Here is an 18,805-nt window from a genome sequence, read left to right on the forward strand (position 1 = left end):
CCTTATATCTTTTGAACTCTAACTTATGGGTAAAGACCAGATTCCATACATTATTTATCTTCAGATTCCTAAGATCTAGAACAATGTCTGGCACCTACTAGAAATTCACTACTTTTTGAGTGAATGAATTAAAAAGTGATTAGGAATTGATGCAAACATGGATTCTCTGAAAATAATGTCAAGTTATCCTGATTTCCTTTTCTTCATAACAATATGTGAATGAGAAAATCAAGAATATGTTATGAATAGTTTCTGAATATCACTGTTTACTTAATGAGTTCTAAAAAAAAATCAAGATGTAGAGTTTTCCAGGCTAGATCATAAAACTGATTATGTTAAAGAAACCTGGCATTATATTTAGGTGAAGAAAGTGTGATACCAAATGAACTAATTTTAACATGCTTTCAAGTGTTATGGAGCATGGGTCTGGCTAAGATAAAATCTAGGTACATAGACCAGTAGATCAGCCATAATTCCATATTTTTAGAATTCTATTCAATTGATCCAGTTTAACCTGTAAGCAGATCTCTGTTCTCAAGGATGACTTACAGAGGCTTATCCTGACTTTGGTGAAAATACAGATGAGTGCTTCACGGTACTGTACTTGTGACTTAAATCAATCCTGAAAAAAATAGCTAAAATATTGAATTTGACAGGGTTTCAGTAGGTTAAAAAGTGAGTCAAAACCGACAAGATGAGATTTAATAGGGGTAAGTATAGAGTCCTGAACTGAGGTTAAAAAAATGAATTGTGAAGCACAGTATCAGAGACCTCTCTTAATAGCAGTTTGTGTAAAAAAATTGGTAGGACGAGCTCCTAAATGGAAAAAAATGACAAAAGTCAAATGAATTTCACATTATTTAATAGAAGTATAATGTTCAGAATAAGTAAGGTCATTATCTCATTTTACTATGCCTTGGTCCTTGATGTTTAGATTTATGTATAATAACTAAAGAGGCATCAAGGTACTGACTTCTATCTAAAAGAAAAGTGACCAATATGAATTATAATTATGCCATAATAATACCTACCTAATATTTGTTGAGTACTTGCCATGTGCTGGTTATTTGAATGCATTAACTCACTTAGTTGTCACAATACAGTTATTAGGTAAATCTTGGAATGACTGCACAGAAACTCTTAGAGAGCTGAGGCTGTCATTCCCCAGGGGCTGGACATACTACCTGATGACAGCTTACAGCCAAGTCCCTCCCATAAAATTGCCCAGGAGAAGGTGACTTTATCAAAAACGTGCATTAATTAATGAAACAAAGTTGGGATTATTATATTTAGGATTAAGGTGTAATATAAAAAAGTTCAACAGTTAAAAAATATAACAGTGATGAAATGAATTAAGAAATTTAAAAATATATAAATGAAATATATTGATAATATATTATCAATTACTTGATAATAATATCTTATCAATTACTTGATAATCATATATTACCAATTACTTGATAATAATATTTAAAATGTAGGGTAAGGATTTTTCAAAAAAAGAAATAATACACATGCATATAAATATACAGAATGCCTTTTCAGATAATCATCTTTTGGAAGTAGAAAATTTTAAGGAACAAATAACACTATATAGTCAAACTTTTATTTAGCCTTATATGCTGTACAACTTTAACTTGATTCAAGATATGTACTTCAATCCAAACAGAGAATGCTTCCCACTAGAAAGCAGGATCAACACCTAGGAGGTACCTTTTAAAAACCAATTTTATGGTGAAGTCTTAAAATATATACATATTTGTCTCTCCTATACTTCTAGTTAATATTTGGATTAAAAGTTAAGAAAACAAAATTATCAAGCACATATGTGGAATATTTCATATTTCTATAACAACATAGACAGATACTTTTTTCCCCCAATTTTCTAAAGACAGAGGAGATAGGTAAAAGAAGACTACACCAACTCTTGCTCATTAATAGGAAGTCAGAGTTTAATGGAAGGTCCTTGCTTAGGGTTAGCTGACTTAAACCAAACATATATATTTATTTTATTTCCATTTCAAAAATATTTCATTTTTATATTATTTTTATAGGTTTGAGGGTTTTGTTACAGTCACATATTATGTACTAGTAAAGTTTGGGCTTTTAGTGTATCCATCACCAGAATATTGAACATTGCACCCAACAAGTAATGTTTCAGTCTTCATCTCTCTTCCAGCATCCCACCTTTGGGAGTCTCCAGTGTCTATTTTTCCATGTGTGTACACACTGTTTTGCTCCCACTTACAAGTGAGAACATGCAGTATTTGAATTTCTGTTTTTGAATTATTTCACTTATGTGAATGGCCTCCAACAAGCCTCTTTGGGTTGCTGTTTCTGTCTTGGCATGTGGGCACTCTTTTTACCCTGCCTGGAGCGCAACACTCAACACTGGACCCCTGCAATATGCCTTCCACTCCATTCACTCTGCTCAGGCTTTGACACCCCATGCCAGGCTTCTGTGCTTCACCCTACCCCTACACAGATGTCTACCTCGTTCCGACGTAGGGCTGAATTGTTAAAAAGGGAAAACATAAGGAAGGAAGAAGGAAGGGAGGACAAATGGGAGGAAAAAGTAAAAAGATTTTTGAACGCTGAAAGAGTAAATTTTTCCTATATTACTACTGAATGTGTACAAACATTTCACACTAAATTTTGGCTCTTAATTTATTCCCTTTGGAAGTAAGGTATTCTGTAACACTGTAAAATACCATATGCCAAATAATCTTGACCTTTTACAAGGCAAATAAGCCAATGAAATATTGAACTGTGGTAGCTTCATGTATTTGGAAATATTTATATTATATATATATATATATCTTACATCTTATTTAGAATCACAGTACAGTTTCAGTGTTTGGATGCTGCAGGACAGATTAAGTTTGGTACCAAATATTAGTATTAAAGAACAGTCCCATAAAATAAATCATATTTATAAATGTTGATGTTTAAATGTATGTTTCCTATCTAAGGCTGCGTGTCTGAATCATTTTTAGATCTTCATTACAATTTCAATTGAATCCACTTTCTTCTAAAACAAATTCTTAGCCTGGAATTGTATAAAGTTTAGAATATTAGCAGAAGTGCAGAATAATATTCAAAAAAAATTTCCAATATTTTCTAACTCAGCTTTAATGCAAAACTTTTAATTTTTATTATGGTTGGACAGAAGAAAACTCTCTAATTTAATAGAGTCACTAGAAGGATAGGAGTAAAATATATTTTTCAATGAACAATATTGCAGTAAGTATCATGAGATACGAAGGTGCGTGCACATTAAACATTACCTGTGAATTTCTGGAATTATTTAAACCTAATCAACATAATGTTTTAGATATCAAGTATTAATACACCCTCCTAAAAATTCTGGTCATTTATTAAGTTGTACCTAATCGAGAAACATATCATTTATAAAATGACAATATACAACACTGGATCAATATTAGTAACATTATATGTACATATATACACACACATATTGATCCTATATCTAATTATTTATAAAAGTATACACTAATTTAAATAAAAGTTGCATAATTTCCAAAGGCTTGGAATTAATTTGAGTAGTGAATGCTTCTTATTAGTACAGCTGATTCTTCAATTTATTATCAATGCATTTTGGTGAGACTTAGCACACTTCATTTTCTTATAATTTAATTTGCTTGTATAACAGTTTCTTCACATTTCTAAACTGACTCTCATGTTGAATTTTTTTCTCCCTGCCTTCTTCCGTCAATTCTTTCCATGTAATCTCTTTTCTCCCTTCTCTATGAATGCAGTAAAATTTGAATTGGAGAATAACAGGTTATCTAAGTTAAATAATAATTTGACATTATTAGCTTAAAAATTTCCCTTCGTGGACTTTATGATTAATGACATTAACATTTAGAATATATCTATATAGCAGTAAAAATGAACATCTTTTTGAACTTAATATAAAATTAAAGTTATAGATAAAATCTCTACCTGAAAAGGTTATAAAATTTCTTTACAGAAGCTTTTAAGTCTGTTAAAATATAATATTACAATAATTTTATGATATTACTTTACTTCCTCTTAGAAGACTGTAAATCACATTTTTTCCATTTGAGCTATATAAACTTTTTCTTTTTTGAGACGGAGTCTTGCACTATCGCCCAGATTGGAGTGCAGTGGTGTGATCTCGGCTCACTGCAACCTCCGCCTCCCAGTTTCAAGCAATTCTCCTCCCTTAGCCTCCCGAGTAGCTGGGCCTTACAGGCACCTGCCACCACGCCAGGCTAATTTTTTTTTTTTTTGGTATTTTTAGTAGAGACGGGGGTTCACCATATCAGCTAGGATGGTCTAGATCTCCTGACCTCGTGATCTGCCCGCCTCGGCCTCCCAAAGTGCCGGGATTATAGGCGTGAGCTACCGCACCCGGCCTATAAACTTTTTTTTAAAATGTATTTTAGGATTCCTCACCAGTCTTGTAAAACATAGTGGCAAATTTTATAAATAAGTAAACAATATATGGCTTTCTGGTTTTCATGAATTTTTTATTCTATATGTCATTATTTCTATATCTTTAAGCTTTAGAGGTAAAACTAGAATATTAACATATATATATATATATATATACACACATACACAAAAAAAAACATTTTCACCAAATTTATGTAACCTTCAATTTTCTATTTTCCTTCAGAAGCAAGATAGCTATTTGTACTTTCAAGACTAAAAGTTTAATATATATCAATTATAGTTCATTTTTTCTCAGAGTGTTTTGATTTTTCATTTTTTTGTCAGGATTCTGTCTTTACTTGAAATATAATTTAATTTCTTAAAACATATCTTCTCTATTTCTTTCACAAATATCTCAATTTTAAAGTTAGAGGGATTCGAATTAGGGTTTAAATTCAAGCCTGATGAGTAAATACTTTCTGTGTGCTCACTGTATAGCAGATACAATGAAGCAATCTCTATTGTTACTTATAAAAATGTAAAAGATATTTTTGCTAACATTTAAAATTACATGACACCCACTTTTTGGTGTTCATATTTTTCTTATAGACACGCTGAAGTCTAAGGTTTTGGAAAATTTTTATGGATGCAAAATTGTTGTACATATTTACAGAGAACATGTGACAATTTGATATAAGCAGACAATATATAATGATCAAATCTGAGTAACTGGCGTGTCTGTTCTTTCACACATTTGTCGTTTCTTTGTGTTTGGAACATTCCAAATCTATCCTTCTATTCTGAAATATACAATAACTCATTGTTAACTATTATAGCCCTATTATACTACTGAACAGTATATCTTATTCTTTGTAATCAATTGTAGTTTTGTGTTCCTCGAGTAACCCCTCTGTATACCCTCCTTCCCTATACACTACCAAGCCTCTGGTAACCACAGTCTACCAGATACCTCCAAGAGACCCATTGTTTTATCTCCCACATATAAATGAGACTACTTTATCAACTGAAATGTTCATTTGCTTTCAGAAATACTGTGTGAGATCTCACAAAGTATTGTGCTATACTTACCAGCCAAAGCAAGAATGTATTCTTGAAATCGTGTTCCTATACGATTAGTGGCTGTGCAATTATAGCGTCCAAAGTCATTGTCAGATGTAGGTGCAATCTGAAATAATTATAATAACAAAAGTTACAATTCTAAAACATCATAGAAGTTTTAAAATAAACCCCAGTATGACTACCACTTTCACGCTTCATTTTTTTTCCCAACAACTCCTTACCATATATTTTTAATTTTCTTTATTAAGTAAGCATTACTAAATAATATAAATCCTTTTATGATGTATCCATGAGCCTATAATATCCATAGGACTAGGCAAATCAGAATTTATCTATTAATTCATTAAGTAAACAAATGGCACCACTTTGATGTATCTATTAAATAGCAAAACCAATAGATCTACATACATGTAAAGCTCAGAAAGTAGTACACACACAGTTTGAAATATGTGTGTGTGTGTGTGTGTGTGTATATATATATATATAGTTTGTAATCAATGTAGGTGTAAACTTGAAAACAGGAAGCTTGTAATAAAAGCATTGTTAACTGTTTCTATGTTTTGGGCTCAGACCAGTTTGCTTTAAAGTTCAACAAAGGCTTCAAATATGTGATATTTCTCTCCCTGTTTTGAGTTATTGAACATATAATACTAACGAAGGAGGAAGGATCATTCTTAAAGAAATCTTTCCAGGAACATATTGTGCAAGAAAATGTTGCTCTTTGCAACAATACTTATAGACAGGTACTTTTTCTCGCTATCTAATAACAGTATCTTGCCTGCATTTCATGTTCAATTCTTATCATTCTTTTTTCAGTCTAGGTAGAAAATAGCTGACCTCTATCCTGACACATTTGAAATCCATAATTAAGTTAACCTTTAGGGATTCTATTGGTGAACACTGAGACAAACCCTGTAATTCTAATGTACAGAAATACTGAAGTATCAATTTAGATAAGAGATTTGATGATAGTAATAGATATAATTTTCAATCTCTGTGACTATTATTAAGAGAGAATATGCTTACAAGAGTTGCTGTTAATTTCAACTCTATCCCAAAAGAGGGAAAAATGATTTTGTGGTAATGGGAGGCTATTAACTAAGAGTGCAATTTTGAGGCCCATTGAAGATGATAATTTGAAAGAGTACAGAAAAGCTGTGTCATTCATTTTCTAGTCAGCTGTCCATCTAGAAACAATCATAGGAATGAGCTTAGCATTTGTTACAGCTCTTACATAATCATTGCTAAGTGATTAAAATATTCCTTTTTCTTATGTGTAGCTTTTAATAAGCAAGGCTAATTTAACTCTAAACTAATTGTTCCAATGAGAAAGGGATTTAACCAAAAATTCTTATTCTACATGCATATGAGAAAGTTATTTGCAAATTCAACAGAGAAGAATGTGTTCACTGAATCAATACAATGCCAAGACAGGATAGCCACAGCAAAGAAACGTGACTATTACACAGCTCCTTAAGATTAATAATTTAAATAGAGCCATTTTCATTGGAACAATTTCTTAAAAGCTCAATTCTTTTTTTTTTGGTGGTGTTCTTGGGAGTTCAGCTATCAACAGATAAAAGTTTATCTTAAATAAGGAATCTTTTATCACGCTGTATGCTTAATAAATAAAACACCCATCATGGCATAGATTAAAACACACACACACACACACACACACACACACACACACACACAACCTGCACACATGCTCTAGATATAATCTGGCCAAATCATGTACCCTGAGCTTATTTGATGTATTCTAAGAAAGCAACATAAAACCAAAGTCCAGTAGTGGTTTGACACTTAAACCCAGCACAATGAAATGTTATATAATTGTATGAAAATATAAGATGACAAGGGTGTATTATAGAACATTAAGTAAAAATATTTAAATGTTTAAAAAGTGCAAAGCATTGAAAATATTAATCAAGAAACATCTACTGATAAACATTTACTGATAAACATCTACTAGAAACATCTACTGATAAAACTATTTCTTCATATTTAAATACAGGCATACCTGTTTTATTGTGTCTGTCTTTATCGTGCTTGAAAGATAGTGTTTGTTTTTTTTCTTTTTACAAATTGAAGGTTTGTGGCGATCCTGCATTAAAGCAATCTATCAGCACCATTTGTTTTTTTACACTTGATGTTCTAGGGTACATGTGCACAACGTGCAGGTTTGTTACATATGTATACATATGCCATGTTGGTGTGCTGTATCCATTAACTCGTCATTTACATTAGGTATATCTCCTAATGCTATCCCTCCCCCGTCTCCCCACTGCACAACAGGCCCCGGTGTGTGATGTTCCCCTTCCTGTGTCCAAGTGATCTCATTGTTCAATTCCCACTTATGAGTGAGAACATGCGGTGTTTGGTTTTCGGTCCTTGCAATAGTTTGCTGAGAATGATGGTTTCCAGCTGCATTCGTGTCCCTACAAAGGACACAAATTCATCCTTTTTAATGGCTGCATAGTATTCCATGGTGTATATGTGCCACATTTTCTTAATTCAGTCTGTCATTTATGGACATTGGGGTTGGTTCCAAGTCTTTGCTATTGTGAATAGTGCCACAATAAAAACGTGTGCATGTGTCTTTATAGCAGCATGATTTATAATACTTTGAGTATATACCCAGTAATGGGATGGCTGGGTCAAATGGTATTTCTAGTACTAGATCCTTGACGAATTGCCACACTGTTTTCCACAACGTTTGCACTAGTTTACAGTCACACCAACAGTGTAAAAGTGTTCCTATTTCTCCACATCCTCTCCAGCACCTGTTGTTTCTGACTTTTTAATGATCACCATTCTAACTGGCAGCACCATTCTTTCAACAACAGTTACCCATGTCCTCTCTCTCTGACTTTTCGGTAATTCTCTCAATATTTTAAACTTTGCATTATTATTAAATTTGCTATGGTGATCTGTGATCAGTAATCTTCGATGGTGCTAGTGTAACTGTTTTGGGGAACCACAAACTGTGCCCCTAAGACAGTGAACTTAATTGATAAATGTGTGTTCTGACTGTTCCACCGACTGGCCATACCCCAATCTCTCTCCCTCCTCTTTAGCTGCCTTATTCTGTGAGACACAATAATATTAAAATTAGGCCAAATCATAATCCTACAATGGCCTCTAAGTGTTCAGGTTAAAGGAAGAGTCACAATCTCCCACATTAAATCAAAAGCTTAAGTGAGGAAGCTTAGTGATTAAGCTTAGTGAGGAAGGCATGGCAAAACCAAGATAGGCTAAAACAGAAGCCTATTTCAACAAACAGCCAAGTGGTAAATGTGAAGAGAGAGTTCCTGAAAAAAGTCAAAAGTACTACACTAGTGGACACACAAATGACAAGACAGCTAAACAGCCTTATGCTATGGAGAAATATTGTATTGGTCTGGGTAGAAGACAAAGCCAACCACAATACTCCCTTCAGCCAAAGCCTAAGCCAGAGCAAAGACCTAACACACCTCAATTCAGTGAAGGCTGACAGAGGTGAGGAAGCTGCAGAAGAAGAGTCTGAAGCTGGCAGGGGTTAGTTCATGAGGCTTAAGGGAAGAAGCTATCTCTATAACATTAAAAATACAAGGTGAAGCAGTAAATGCTGATGTAGAAGCTGCAGCACGTTATCCAGAAGATCGAGCTAAGATCATTGATGGAAGTGACTATACTAAAAAATAGAATTTAAAATAGATGACACAGTTTTCTATTGCAAGAAGATGTCATCTAGACTTTTATAGCTAGAGATGAGATGTAAAGACTTTTATAGCTAGAGATGAGATGTAAAACAGCTAGTGACTTAAGTTCAAGCGATTGTTCATTTATCATTATAACAATCGTAGGGTCTTTAATAATTATGCTAAACAGACTCTGCCTGTGTTCTACCCATGGGAAAACTAAGCCTGGTTGACAGGACATCTGTTTACAGCATGGTTTATTGACTATTTTAAGCCCACTGTTGAGATATAGTGCTGAGAAAAAAAAAAAAAAGATTCCCTTCAAACTAGTCGTGCTCATTGACAACGGACCTAGTCACCCAAGAGCTCTGATGAACATATACAAAGATATTAACGTTGTTTTCCTGCTGGCTAACCCAACATCCATTCTAAAGCCTGTGGACCAAGGAGTAAGTTCAACTTTCAAGTCCTAGTACTTAAGAAATACAATGTGTGGCCAGTGCGGTGGCTGACGCCTGTAATTCCAGTACTTTGGAGGGCTGAGGTGGGCGGATTATGGGGTCAGGAGATCGAGGCCATCCTGGTTAACACAGTGAAACCCCATCTCTATTAAAATTACAAAAAGTTAGCTGGGCGAGGTGGCGGCGCCTGTAGTCCCAGCTACTCGGGAGGCTGAGGCAGGAGAATGGCGGGAACCCGGGAGGCAGAACTTGCAGTGAGCCCAGATCGTGCCACTGCACTCCAACCTGGGTGATAGAGCGAGACTCCGTCTCAAAAAAAAAAAAAAAAAAAAAAAAAATACAAGATTTAAGGCTACAGCTGCCATAAAACAGTGATTCCTCTGAGGGATCTGGGAAAAGTAAAAGTCAACTGAAAATCTTCTGAAAAGGACTCACCATGCTGACGCCATTAAGAATTACTTGTGACTCATGGGAGAAAGTGAAAATGTCAACATTAATAAGAGTCTGAAAGAAGTTGATTCCAGCCCTCATGGATGACTTTGAGGGGTTCAAGACTTCAGCAAAGGAAGTAACTGCAGATGTGGTGGAAATAGAGAGCTAGGATTAGAAATGGAGCCTGAAGAAGTGAATGAATTGCTGCAATCTGATGATAAAACTCTAACAGATGGGAAATTGCTCTTTATGGAAGAGCAAATAAAGTGGTTTCTGGTGGTAGAATTTACTCCTTCTGAAGATGCTTGAAAAATGTTGAAATGATCACCCAAGATTTAGAATATTACATAAGCTTAGTTGATAAAGCAGTGGCGGGGTTTGAGAGGATTGACTTCATTTTCTAAAGATGTCCTGCTCTAGGTAAATGCTAACAAACAGTATTATATGTTATTAGCCTTATAGCATCACCTGCTACACAGAGAACTTTCATGAAAGGAAGTGTTAATTAACAAAGTGCCTCACCGTTGCCTTATTTTAGTAAACTGCCGCAGCAAATTCCACCTTCAGCAATCAACATTCTGACCAGTAAGCAGTCATCAACCTCGCGACGACTCTTCACCAATGAAGAAAATTACAGCTTGCTTAAAGCTCAAATTATTCCCAGCAATTTTTAGTAACTAAGTATTTTTCAGTTATGTTACATAGACCTTTTTATACATCATGCTTTTGCACACTTAATAGACTATAGTGCCAACATAACTTTCATATGCATTGAAAAACCAAAAACCTGTGTGACTGGCTTTATAGTGATATTTACTTTATTAAGGTACTCTTGGAACTAAACCTGCAATATCTCCAACGTATATCTGTATCCAGCTAAAAATACTGATATTAATTCATGATATTAGGTTTGGACAGAGTATAGTGAAGTAACAAATATAGTTTTGAATATCTAAATATAAGCTGAGTGTATAATATTAATAAAGAAGCTTGCTAGGCTTTTTCTTAAACCTAAAAATATTTATTTCTTCTATGTATTCCACGATAAGAAAGTCATGGACACAACAGTCAGCATCTCTATTTAGGATATGAAAGACAGATACAGACAATGCAAAGTACAATATTATTCCAACAAACCTATTAGAAACCCATTCCTTCTTTCAATGCTTGCCCATATATTGAAAAGTTGTGTAATTTCCTCAGGATCTGGTCAGTTAAAAAAATAAGTTTTGATGATCTTGACCTTTACAGATGCATTTATTGGCAGTAATTTAAATAATGTACTGAATATTTGGTTATATTTTAAATGCATAATTTTAACAGTTTGAATATATATACTTAAAGAAAAAAACTTAAACTCAATTCCATAAATTTATTACTGACAACTTGTTAAGTGTAAACTTTTTTCTTTTTTTTTTTTTTGAGACGGAGTCTTGCTCTGTCGCCCGGGCTGGAGTGCAGTGGCCAGATCTCAGCTCACTGCAACCTCCGCCTCCCGGGTTTACGCCATTCTCCTGCCTCAGCCTCCCGAGTAGCTGGGACTACAGGCGCCCGCCACCTCGCCCGGCTAGTTTTTTGTATTTTTTAGTAGAGACGGGGTTTCACAGTGTTAGCCAGGATGGTCTCGATCTCCTGACCTCGTGATCCGCCCGTCTCGGCCTCCCAAAGTGCTGGGATTACAGGCTTGAGCCACCGCGCCCGGCCAAGTGTAAACTTTTTTCTATGTTTCATTTTATATTCTTAAGAATTAGCACATGTATGACTTTTATAATCATTATTACACAAGTGTCTCAAGCAACTGTATATACTAATAATCAAATATTAGTAATGCTCATTGTTGCTTTCTCTTTATGTTATTTTTTGTTATGCTATGTTTTCAAGTTGTGTTAGTCACACATGTATTTTTTTCATTCAGAATTTAAATTTAATTTGTGAGGGTATACACATAAACATGTCTGTTTAAAGTCAGTGGTTTAGCCAACAGATCACCTGGCTGTGTGTCAAGTAAACCAAAATTGTGTTTTTATTTTTTAATTTTATTTTGGAGTGTGGAGGGATGTCTTCAGGCAGAAGCTTAAATAGCATAAACTATATACTATGTTGTATGTATAAAATGTTCCTTCACATTAAATATAGAGAATTATGAGTTGGCTGAGAAACTGAAAAATGTCAAGATGAAGCAAAGCAGAAATTACACATTAGTCTGTCATTTACTCATGAACTTCAATCCACTTGTTATGGACCAAACTGCCCGCCTCCTCACTCTGCCCATTCATATACTGAAACCCTAACTTCCAGTGTGAATGAATTTGGAGATAGGATCTTTAAGAAGGTAATTAAGGTTAAATGAGATAGTAAGAGTGGGACCTACTCCAACAGGACTGGTATCCTTGGAAAACAAGAGGAAGACACCAGAACTCTGTGTGCACACAGAGGAAAGGGCATGTGAGGACACAGCCAGAAGGTGGCCAAGTACGAGTTCAGGGAAGGGTCCTCTATAGAAAGCAACCCTGCAGGCACCATGATATTGAACCTCTACCCTCCAGAACTGTAAATTTCTGTGATTTTAACCACCCTGTCTATGGTAATTTATTAAGGTATTCAAGGAGACTACACCCTACACAAAACAAGTTAAATCTAACCTGAGCTTTTCACTAAGGTAAAACACATAACATTTAGTTTAAAACTGCCCAGATGTTTTTATGAAATTGACATCCCTGTCAAGTCACAAATAGCTAGTTCTTCTAAAACAATTTGAAAGAAACTTCTTTACATTGAAATTGATTTAGACAAAGTGATTTAATTACCCACCACTCAGCCATGCAAATATTTGCAGACGTGATGTCTAAATCCTTCTATCAAACAATTTTTTTTTAAGTCTAAATGGCATCAATGAGGATACTTTAAGTTAATGCAGTATGGATATTAGATGGTATTCTAAAACATGCATTTCATTTAGTTTATGTAAACTGAATTAGTGAATAAAATGTAGCAACCTTTCAGCAAATAAGACTGTGTGGAAAAGATTCCCAATTTTCCTAACCACATCATAATTTGGAAAGGGTGATGATCATTTTCATAGATTTTTAAATATGTTTTAGAAATTGATACACACATACACACACTCCAATTAATAAATAAGAAGCATTTTATTCAAACAGTATTTAAAGGCCAATTACTTGGCAATATAAAAACAATTACACAAAATCTTATTTTTAGTAACAAAACAAAAGATAATGAACAAGTAAATTTCATTTATTTTGGAATTGACACTAGAATTGTAAAAATCTATCCAATAGACAGCATTTATTCCTGCCAGACTGAAAAGAAAAAAAGCTATAATACATAATAGAATCAATGAAAGTATCAACATTGAACACAAATTTGTAGCACTCAATAACTATTAAATTACCAACTTTTTCTTCCTAGATTTTCCATATTTTTTTTTCTTTTCTTTTCTTTTTTTTTTTTGAGACAGAGTCTTGCTCAGTTACCAGGCTGGAGTGGCCAGACTGGAGTGCAGTGGCACAATCTCGGCTCGCTGCAACCTCCACCTCCCAGATTCAAGCGATTCTCCTGTCTCAGCCTCCCGAGAAGCTGGGACTACAGGCGTGTACCACCACACCCAGCTAATTTTTGTATTTTCAGCAGAGATGGGGTTTTACCATGTTGACCAGGATCACCTGACCTTGTGATCCACCTGCCTCAGGCCTCCCAAAGTGCTGGGATTAAAGGTGTGAGCTATGGCGCCCTGCCATGTAATTGTTTTCATTCCTAAAAGTGCATTCATAAAAATAGTGGTCTTTGCTATATAGCCACACTTCTATATAAGTGAATAGACTTTCATATACTCATCATTAATGAGCCATGATCCAATGGACCTTTAAGTAAATAACTATAAAATATATACACTATGATTTCTCTCTCTCTCATTGTATATAGGTATATGAAGATATTTAAATATATTCTGAAATAATAGTTGCTAAAATAATACAATTTTTTCATGTATACACGTGGACTTACCTCTAATATCATCTTTCTTCCTGTACTATATGTCTTTAAATTGGTCGTGTTTTTAGCAGGTAAGACTAATTTCTCTCTTCTCCAGTGAATTGATGCTGGTGGATTCGATTTCACATCACAACTTATATTGATAGGATTTCCTTCCCAAGAGTAATAAATTGTTTGGTTTGATATGAACTTGGGGGCATCTGTAATACAATATAATAAAATAATTATAGGCATTTTCTTTAAGTTAAATAATCATTTAAGTAGTATAAGCATTAGTAATCTTTGCTTGACTGTAAAAAGAAGCCACATAATCCTAACTGCATGTTTTTGTTTTGTTTTGTTTTGTTTTGTTTTTTGAGACGGAGTCTCCCTCTGTTGCCCAGGCTGGAGTGCAGTGGCGCGATCTCAGCTCACTGCAAGCTCCGCCTCCCGGGTTCACGCCATTCTCCTGCCTCAGCCTCCGAATAGCTGGGACCACAGGCACCGCCACCACGCCCGGCTAATTTTTTTGTATTTTTAGTGGAGATGGGGTTTCACCCTGTTAGCCAGGATGGTCTCGATCTCCTGAACTTGTGATCCGCCCACCTCAGCCTCCCAAAGTGCTGGGATTACAGGCGTGAGCCACTGTACCTGGCCTAATTTCGTGTATTTAACATAGGGCATCAGAACTCACAAAAATATATGTCATTTGAATACTTTTATCACATAAGTTTAACAGGATTAACATACAAGCACTCATAAATTACCAATTATTAAAATGTAAGACAACCACAGTTAAATTTGCTCTTACTAATCTGACAAAAAATAACTATTGATTATGTTAATGACTATCTACTTGTGTAGAAACTATTTCTGGAACAAACTACGTTATAAAGTGAGAGTTTAGGATAAATCCAATAAAATAAATGGTTCTTTCCTTACTTTTTATTTTAAGTCATAGCCACTTTTTTGTATAAATTATTTTGAAGACTCAGGTATGAAATCTAAGTTGAAATGGCCACAATACAACTAAACAACATTTTTTCCCTAAAGTATCCGTATTTCCCATTTTTACTAAACCAAAGATGTCATAAATTAATCAACAATTAAACCAGGTACAGAAACACAAATACTGCATAATATAATTTATACATGTGGAGTCAAAAACAGTCAAATTCATAGAAAAAGACAGTAGATTGGTGATTACCAGAGGTTGTGGTGGTTAAGAGGGATAGAAAGATGTTGGCCGAGGGGTTCAAAGATTCAGTTAGACAACAGAAGTAAGTTTTTGAGATGTGTTACACAATAAAATGACAACAGTTAGTGTATCATGTCTTTCAAAATTGCTAAGACAGTACATTTCAAATGTTCTCATCACAAAAGTCCTGAGTATGTGAGGTGAAGAATTTAATCATTCCACACTGTTGGACATATTTGAAAACATCACATTGTACCCCATAAATATATACAACTAAATTAAAAAGGTGGCACACACATGCATACACACACACAATAGTGGATGGAAACAAAATAAAATCTGTGGCTGCTGCTTATAACCAACATTTTGTACTGGAAATAGCATTGAGCTTGCCATCAAAATTGAGTGCCAACTCTGCCAAGTAGCAAAGATGTGACCTTGAGTTTCTGCTTATCAGTTTGGCCTTTTTTTCTTTTCTTTAAAGAATTTGTGAGTTGAACTATATAAATTCTTCCCAAATTCCTTAACCTCTAAGAGTTCTTTAAAATTACTCTGGGACAAATTTTAAAAATAAACATGCATATCACTTTTAGGATGCATAAAGTAGCACTAGACCATATAAAAAGTGGCATTTGCTTTTCTGAAGCATTATGTAAGCTACTTGGGATAATAATTATTTCATGTTTATAGAAGCCTCTGGTGCAGTTTACTATATACACATGCAGGAATTGATATGTATATGTTTGTACAATAAGGTGCCTATAATCCCTGGTACTTGGGAGGCTGAGGCACGAGAATCACTTGAACCCAGGCGATGGAGGCTGCAATGAGCCAAGATTGCATCACTGCACTCCAGCCTGGGCAACAAAGTTAGACTCCATCTCAGGAAAAAAAAAAAATAGTTACTTGGTAAATATTTTAATAACTGAATATCTTTCAAACAGAGACTACATGAGGGTAAATAATGCAGTGGTCCTTGGTGATAAATGTATTATCTTAAGACTCCCAAATCTTCACAATAAGTATATAGTTAACAAAAATTGTGCATTACTATATAGACTGTAAGAAAAGGAATACTGCAAACATTCAAAATATACAAACATACAAAATTTGTAATGTGTCTACAGACATTAAAAACAAGGAACTATGCTCTTTTAGCTGTTATCACAATGAAACAATCCCTAATGATAAATTATTTAGATTTAATTAAATGGCAGCTGTACAGGCAGAAGTCTGACCTAGAACATTTATTCTTAAATCCCTGCCCTTGACTGAATCTCTGACATTACATTGCCAGCATCACATGAAACAGTGACATATGCCAGGATCTGAATCTGTCACCTTCCTCAATGCTTCATTCAGAACAAGCTTATTTTCAGCCCAATCTTTTCCATACTAGGAGATACCAAAGAAACTTTTAAGCATGTCTTTAGACTTGGTACCAAGTTATACTTGTTTTGATAAATGCCCCCTCCCTGCCTCTTTTTTTTTCTCTTATTGCTGAGACTTGGAGGTGAACTTTGAGTCAGTACTGATCACTGCATTCCCCTGCAGTATGGGATTTCTTGACTTGATTACTTGCTTAATGCAAGCCTTCTACTTTCTTTTGTAATTCCTCCACTGGCTCTGAAATCTTTTTTCTGAGCCTAGTTCATTTGTGGTTGGTACCTGTGACCTAAGAAAAGTCTTATTTCTTGCTGAGTGCTGGCCTGCATTACTGAATTCTGCCTGTGTCTGAGCAGGGTGAAGCTGATAACAAAGCATAACACAGGCTCTGAGAACTGAAATATACGTCTTTGAACTGAATTTCCACCAGGTGATGAATATCAGAACAAGGCAACTCACTATAACACTCACGATATACAATTCACTTTCTAAATCAAATTGAAAAGGCATTACTAGGGAAATAATTTATAATAAAAAATAAGTTTTTAAAAATCATATTGATAATATGAATAGACATTGTTTTTGTAAAACTGTATTATGATTGTATTGTAGATTATGTCTTACATACTCTTCAAAGCATTCACATATTAGAGTGAAATATCTTCCTCTTTTCCAGTCATAATACTCTGTGGCAATTTTCAAATGCCCTTTTTAATATTATATTTTAAGAACTACAAATAATAGAAATAGTTATTTTCAGAAGTAATAGTGTTACAGTGAAACAGCAAAAGAACTGTCATAACTAACTCCATTTTTGTTTAAGGAGTCTTTATCCATTCTTACATGTAGCATACAGGTTAGAATAATTTTATAACACTTATAATATGTAGACAGCAATCATACAATTTTCAAAACTAATTCTGGGGTTAAAGGAAAAGTATGTAAAAATTAACCATATTTCTCATTAAATATTTATAGGAACATTATGACTTGACCAAAGACAAAAAAGTTTCCAACCCCATTGGATCCTCACTGACACTCAGATGTCTGCAACCCTTGGTCACCTCTTGATCCTAATCCCGTCCTCTTCCCCCTCCCTGCCCTTAACAAAAAAGAGGCTGAAATTTGTACTGACTTAATATGGTAGTTTAGGATGCCAGTCCACCATTTTCTTGGTTTGCTGGCTCTCAGAATAAATCTGCTTTTCCTCCCGCCAACTCTCATCTCTCATGTTTGGCTTTCAAGTGGTGAGCAGCTGAACTTAGATTTGGTTATAATAAGGTGTCAATTTTAAAAGCTTTGTCATTGATTTCTCACCACTAAAGCAGAATATATAGAAATACCATTCACATCTCTCAATATTTGGTATGAGCTCTCTTATCCAGTTCATAGTCACTACCTGGTCAGTTTTAGAAGCCCCTTGCTGGCTTACTCACCTACCAGTTTCTACTTTAAGCGAATGTAACTATCCTGCCTAAAATCTTTTAAAGATCCTATTCACACTCCTTAAATCCAAACTTTTATGACTCTTTACAAAGCTTCACATAAACTATCTATGCCTATTTGTGACCTTACACACATTTAGATTAACTCTTTTTCTTAAACCTTAATCATCCTGAACTCTTTTGTGCTTTCATCCCTTTGTTCTAGCTGTCTCAATCTGCCTAATCACAATTTTTCTTCTTTTTAAATTTTTATTTCAATAAGTTTTTCTGGAACAGGTGGTGTTTGGTTCTAAGGATAAGTTATTTAGTGCTGATTTGTGGGATTTTGGTAAACCCATCACCCGAGCAGTATCTACTGTATCCAATGTCTAGTATTTTATTCCTCACCTACTCTCACCCTTTTCCCTCAGTTCTCAAAGTCCATTGTATCATTCTTCTGCCTTTGCATCCTCATAGTGTAGTTCCCACTTATGAGTATGAACATTCAATGTTTGGTGTTCCATTCCTGAGTTACATCACTTAGAATAATGGTCTCCAAATCCAACCAGGTTGCTACAAATGCCATTATTTTGTTCCTTCATATGGCTGAATAGTATTCACACACTACATTTTCTTTATCCACTTATTGATTAATGGACATTTGGGCTGGTTCCATACTTTTGCATTTGCTAATTGTGCTGCTATAAACATGTATGTGCAAGTGTTTAT

General features: G+C 34.6%; 1 protein-coding gene across 3 annotated transcripts in view; it reads right to left on the reverse strand.

Moving 5' to 3' along the window:
- The window catches only part of NCAM2 (neural cell adhesion molecule 2), a 552,904-nt gene that overhangs the window by 111,273 nt on the left and 422,826 nt on the right, over positions 1–18,805 (reverse strand). For all 3 annotated transcript variants that reach the window (XM_011926523.1, XM_011926524.1, XM_011926525.1), the window contains 2 exons: positions 14,102–14,289; positions 5,512–5,608 (listed from right to left, as the gene is read on the reverse strand). In XM_011926523.1, coding sequence (XP_011781913.1) covers positions 5,512–5,608; positions 14,102–14,289 — 285 coding nt within the window. The remainder of the gene's footprint in view (positions 1–5,511; positions 5,609–14,101; positions 14,290–18,805) is intronic.

This window comes from Colobus angolensis, unplaced genomic scaffold, assembly GCF_000951035.1.
Source record: "Colobus angolensis palliatus isolate OR3802 unplaced genomic scaffold, Cang.pa_1.0 Scaffold69, whole genome shotgun sequence".
NCBI lineage: Eukaryota > Metazoa > Chordata > Mammalia > Primates > Cercopithecidae > Colobus > Colobus angolensis.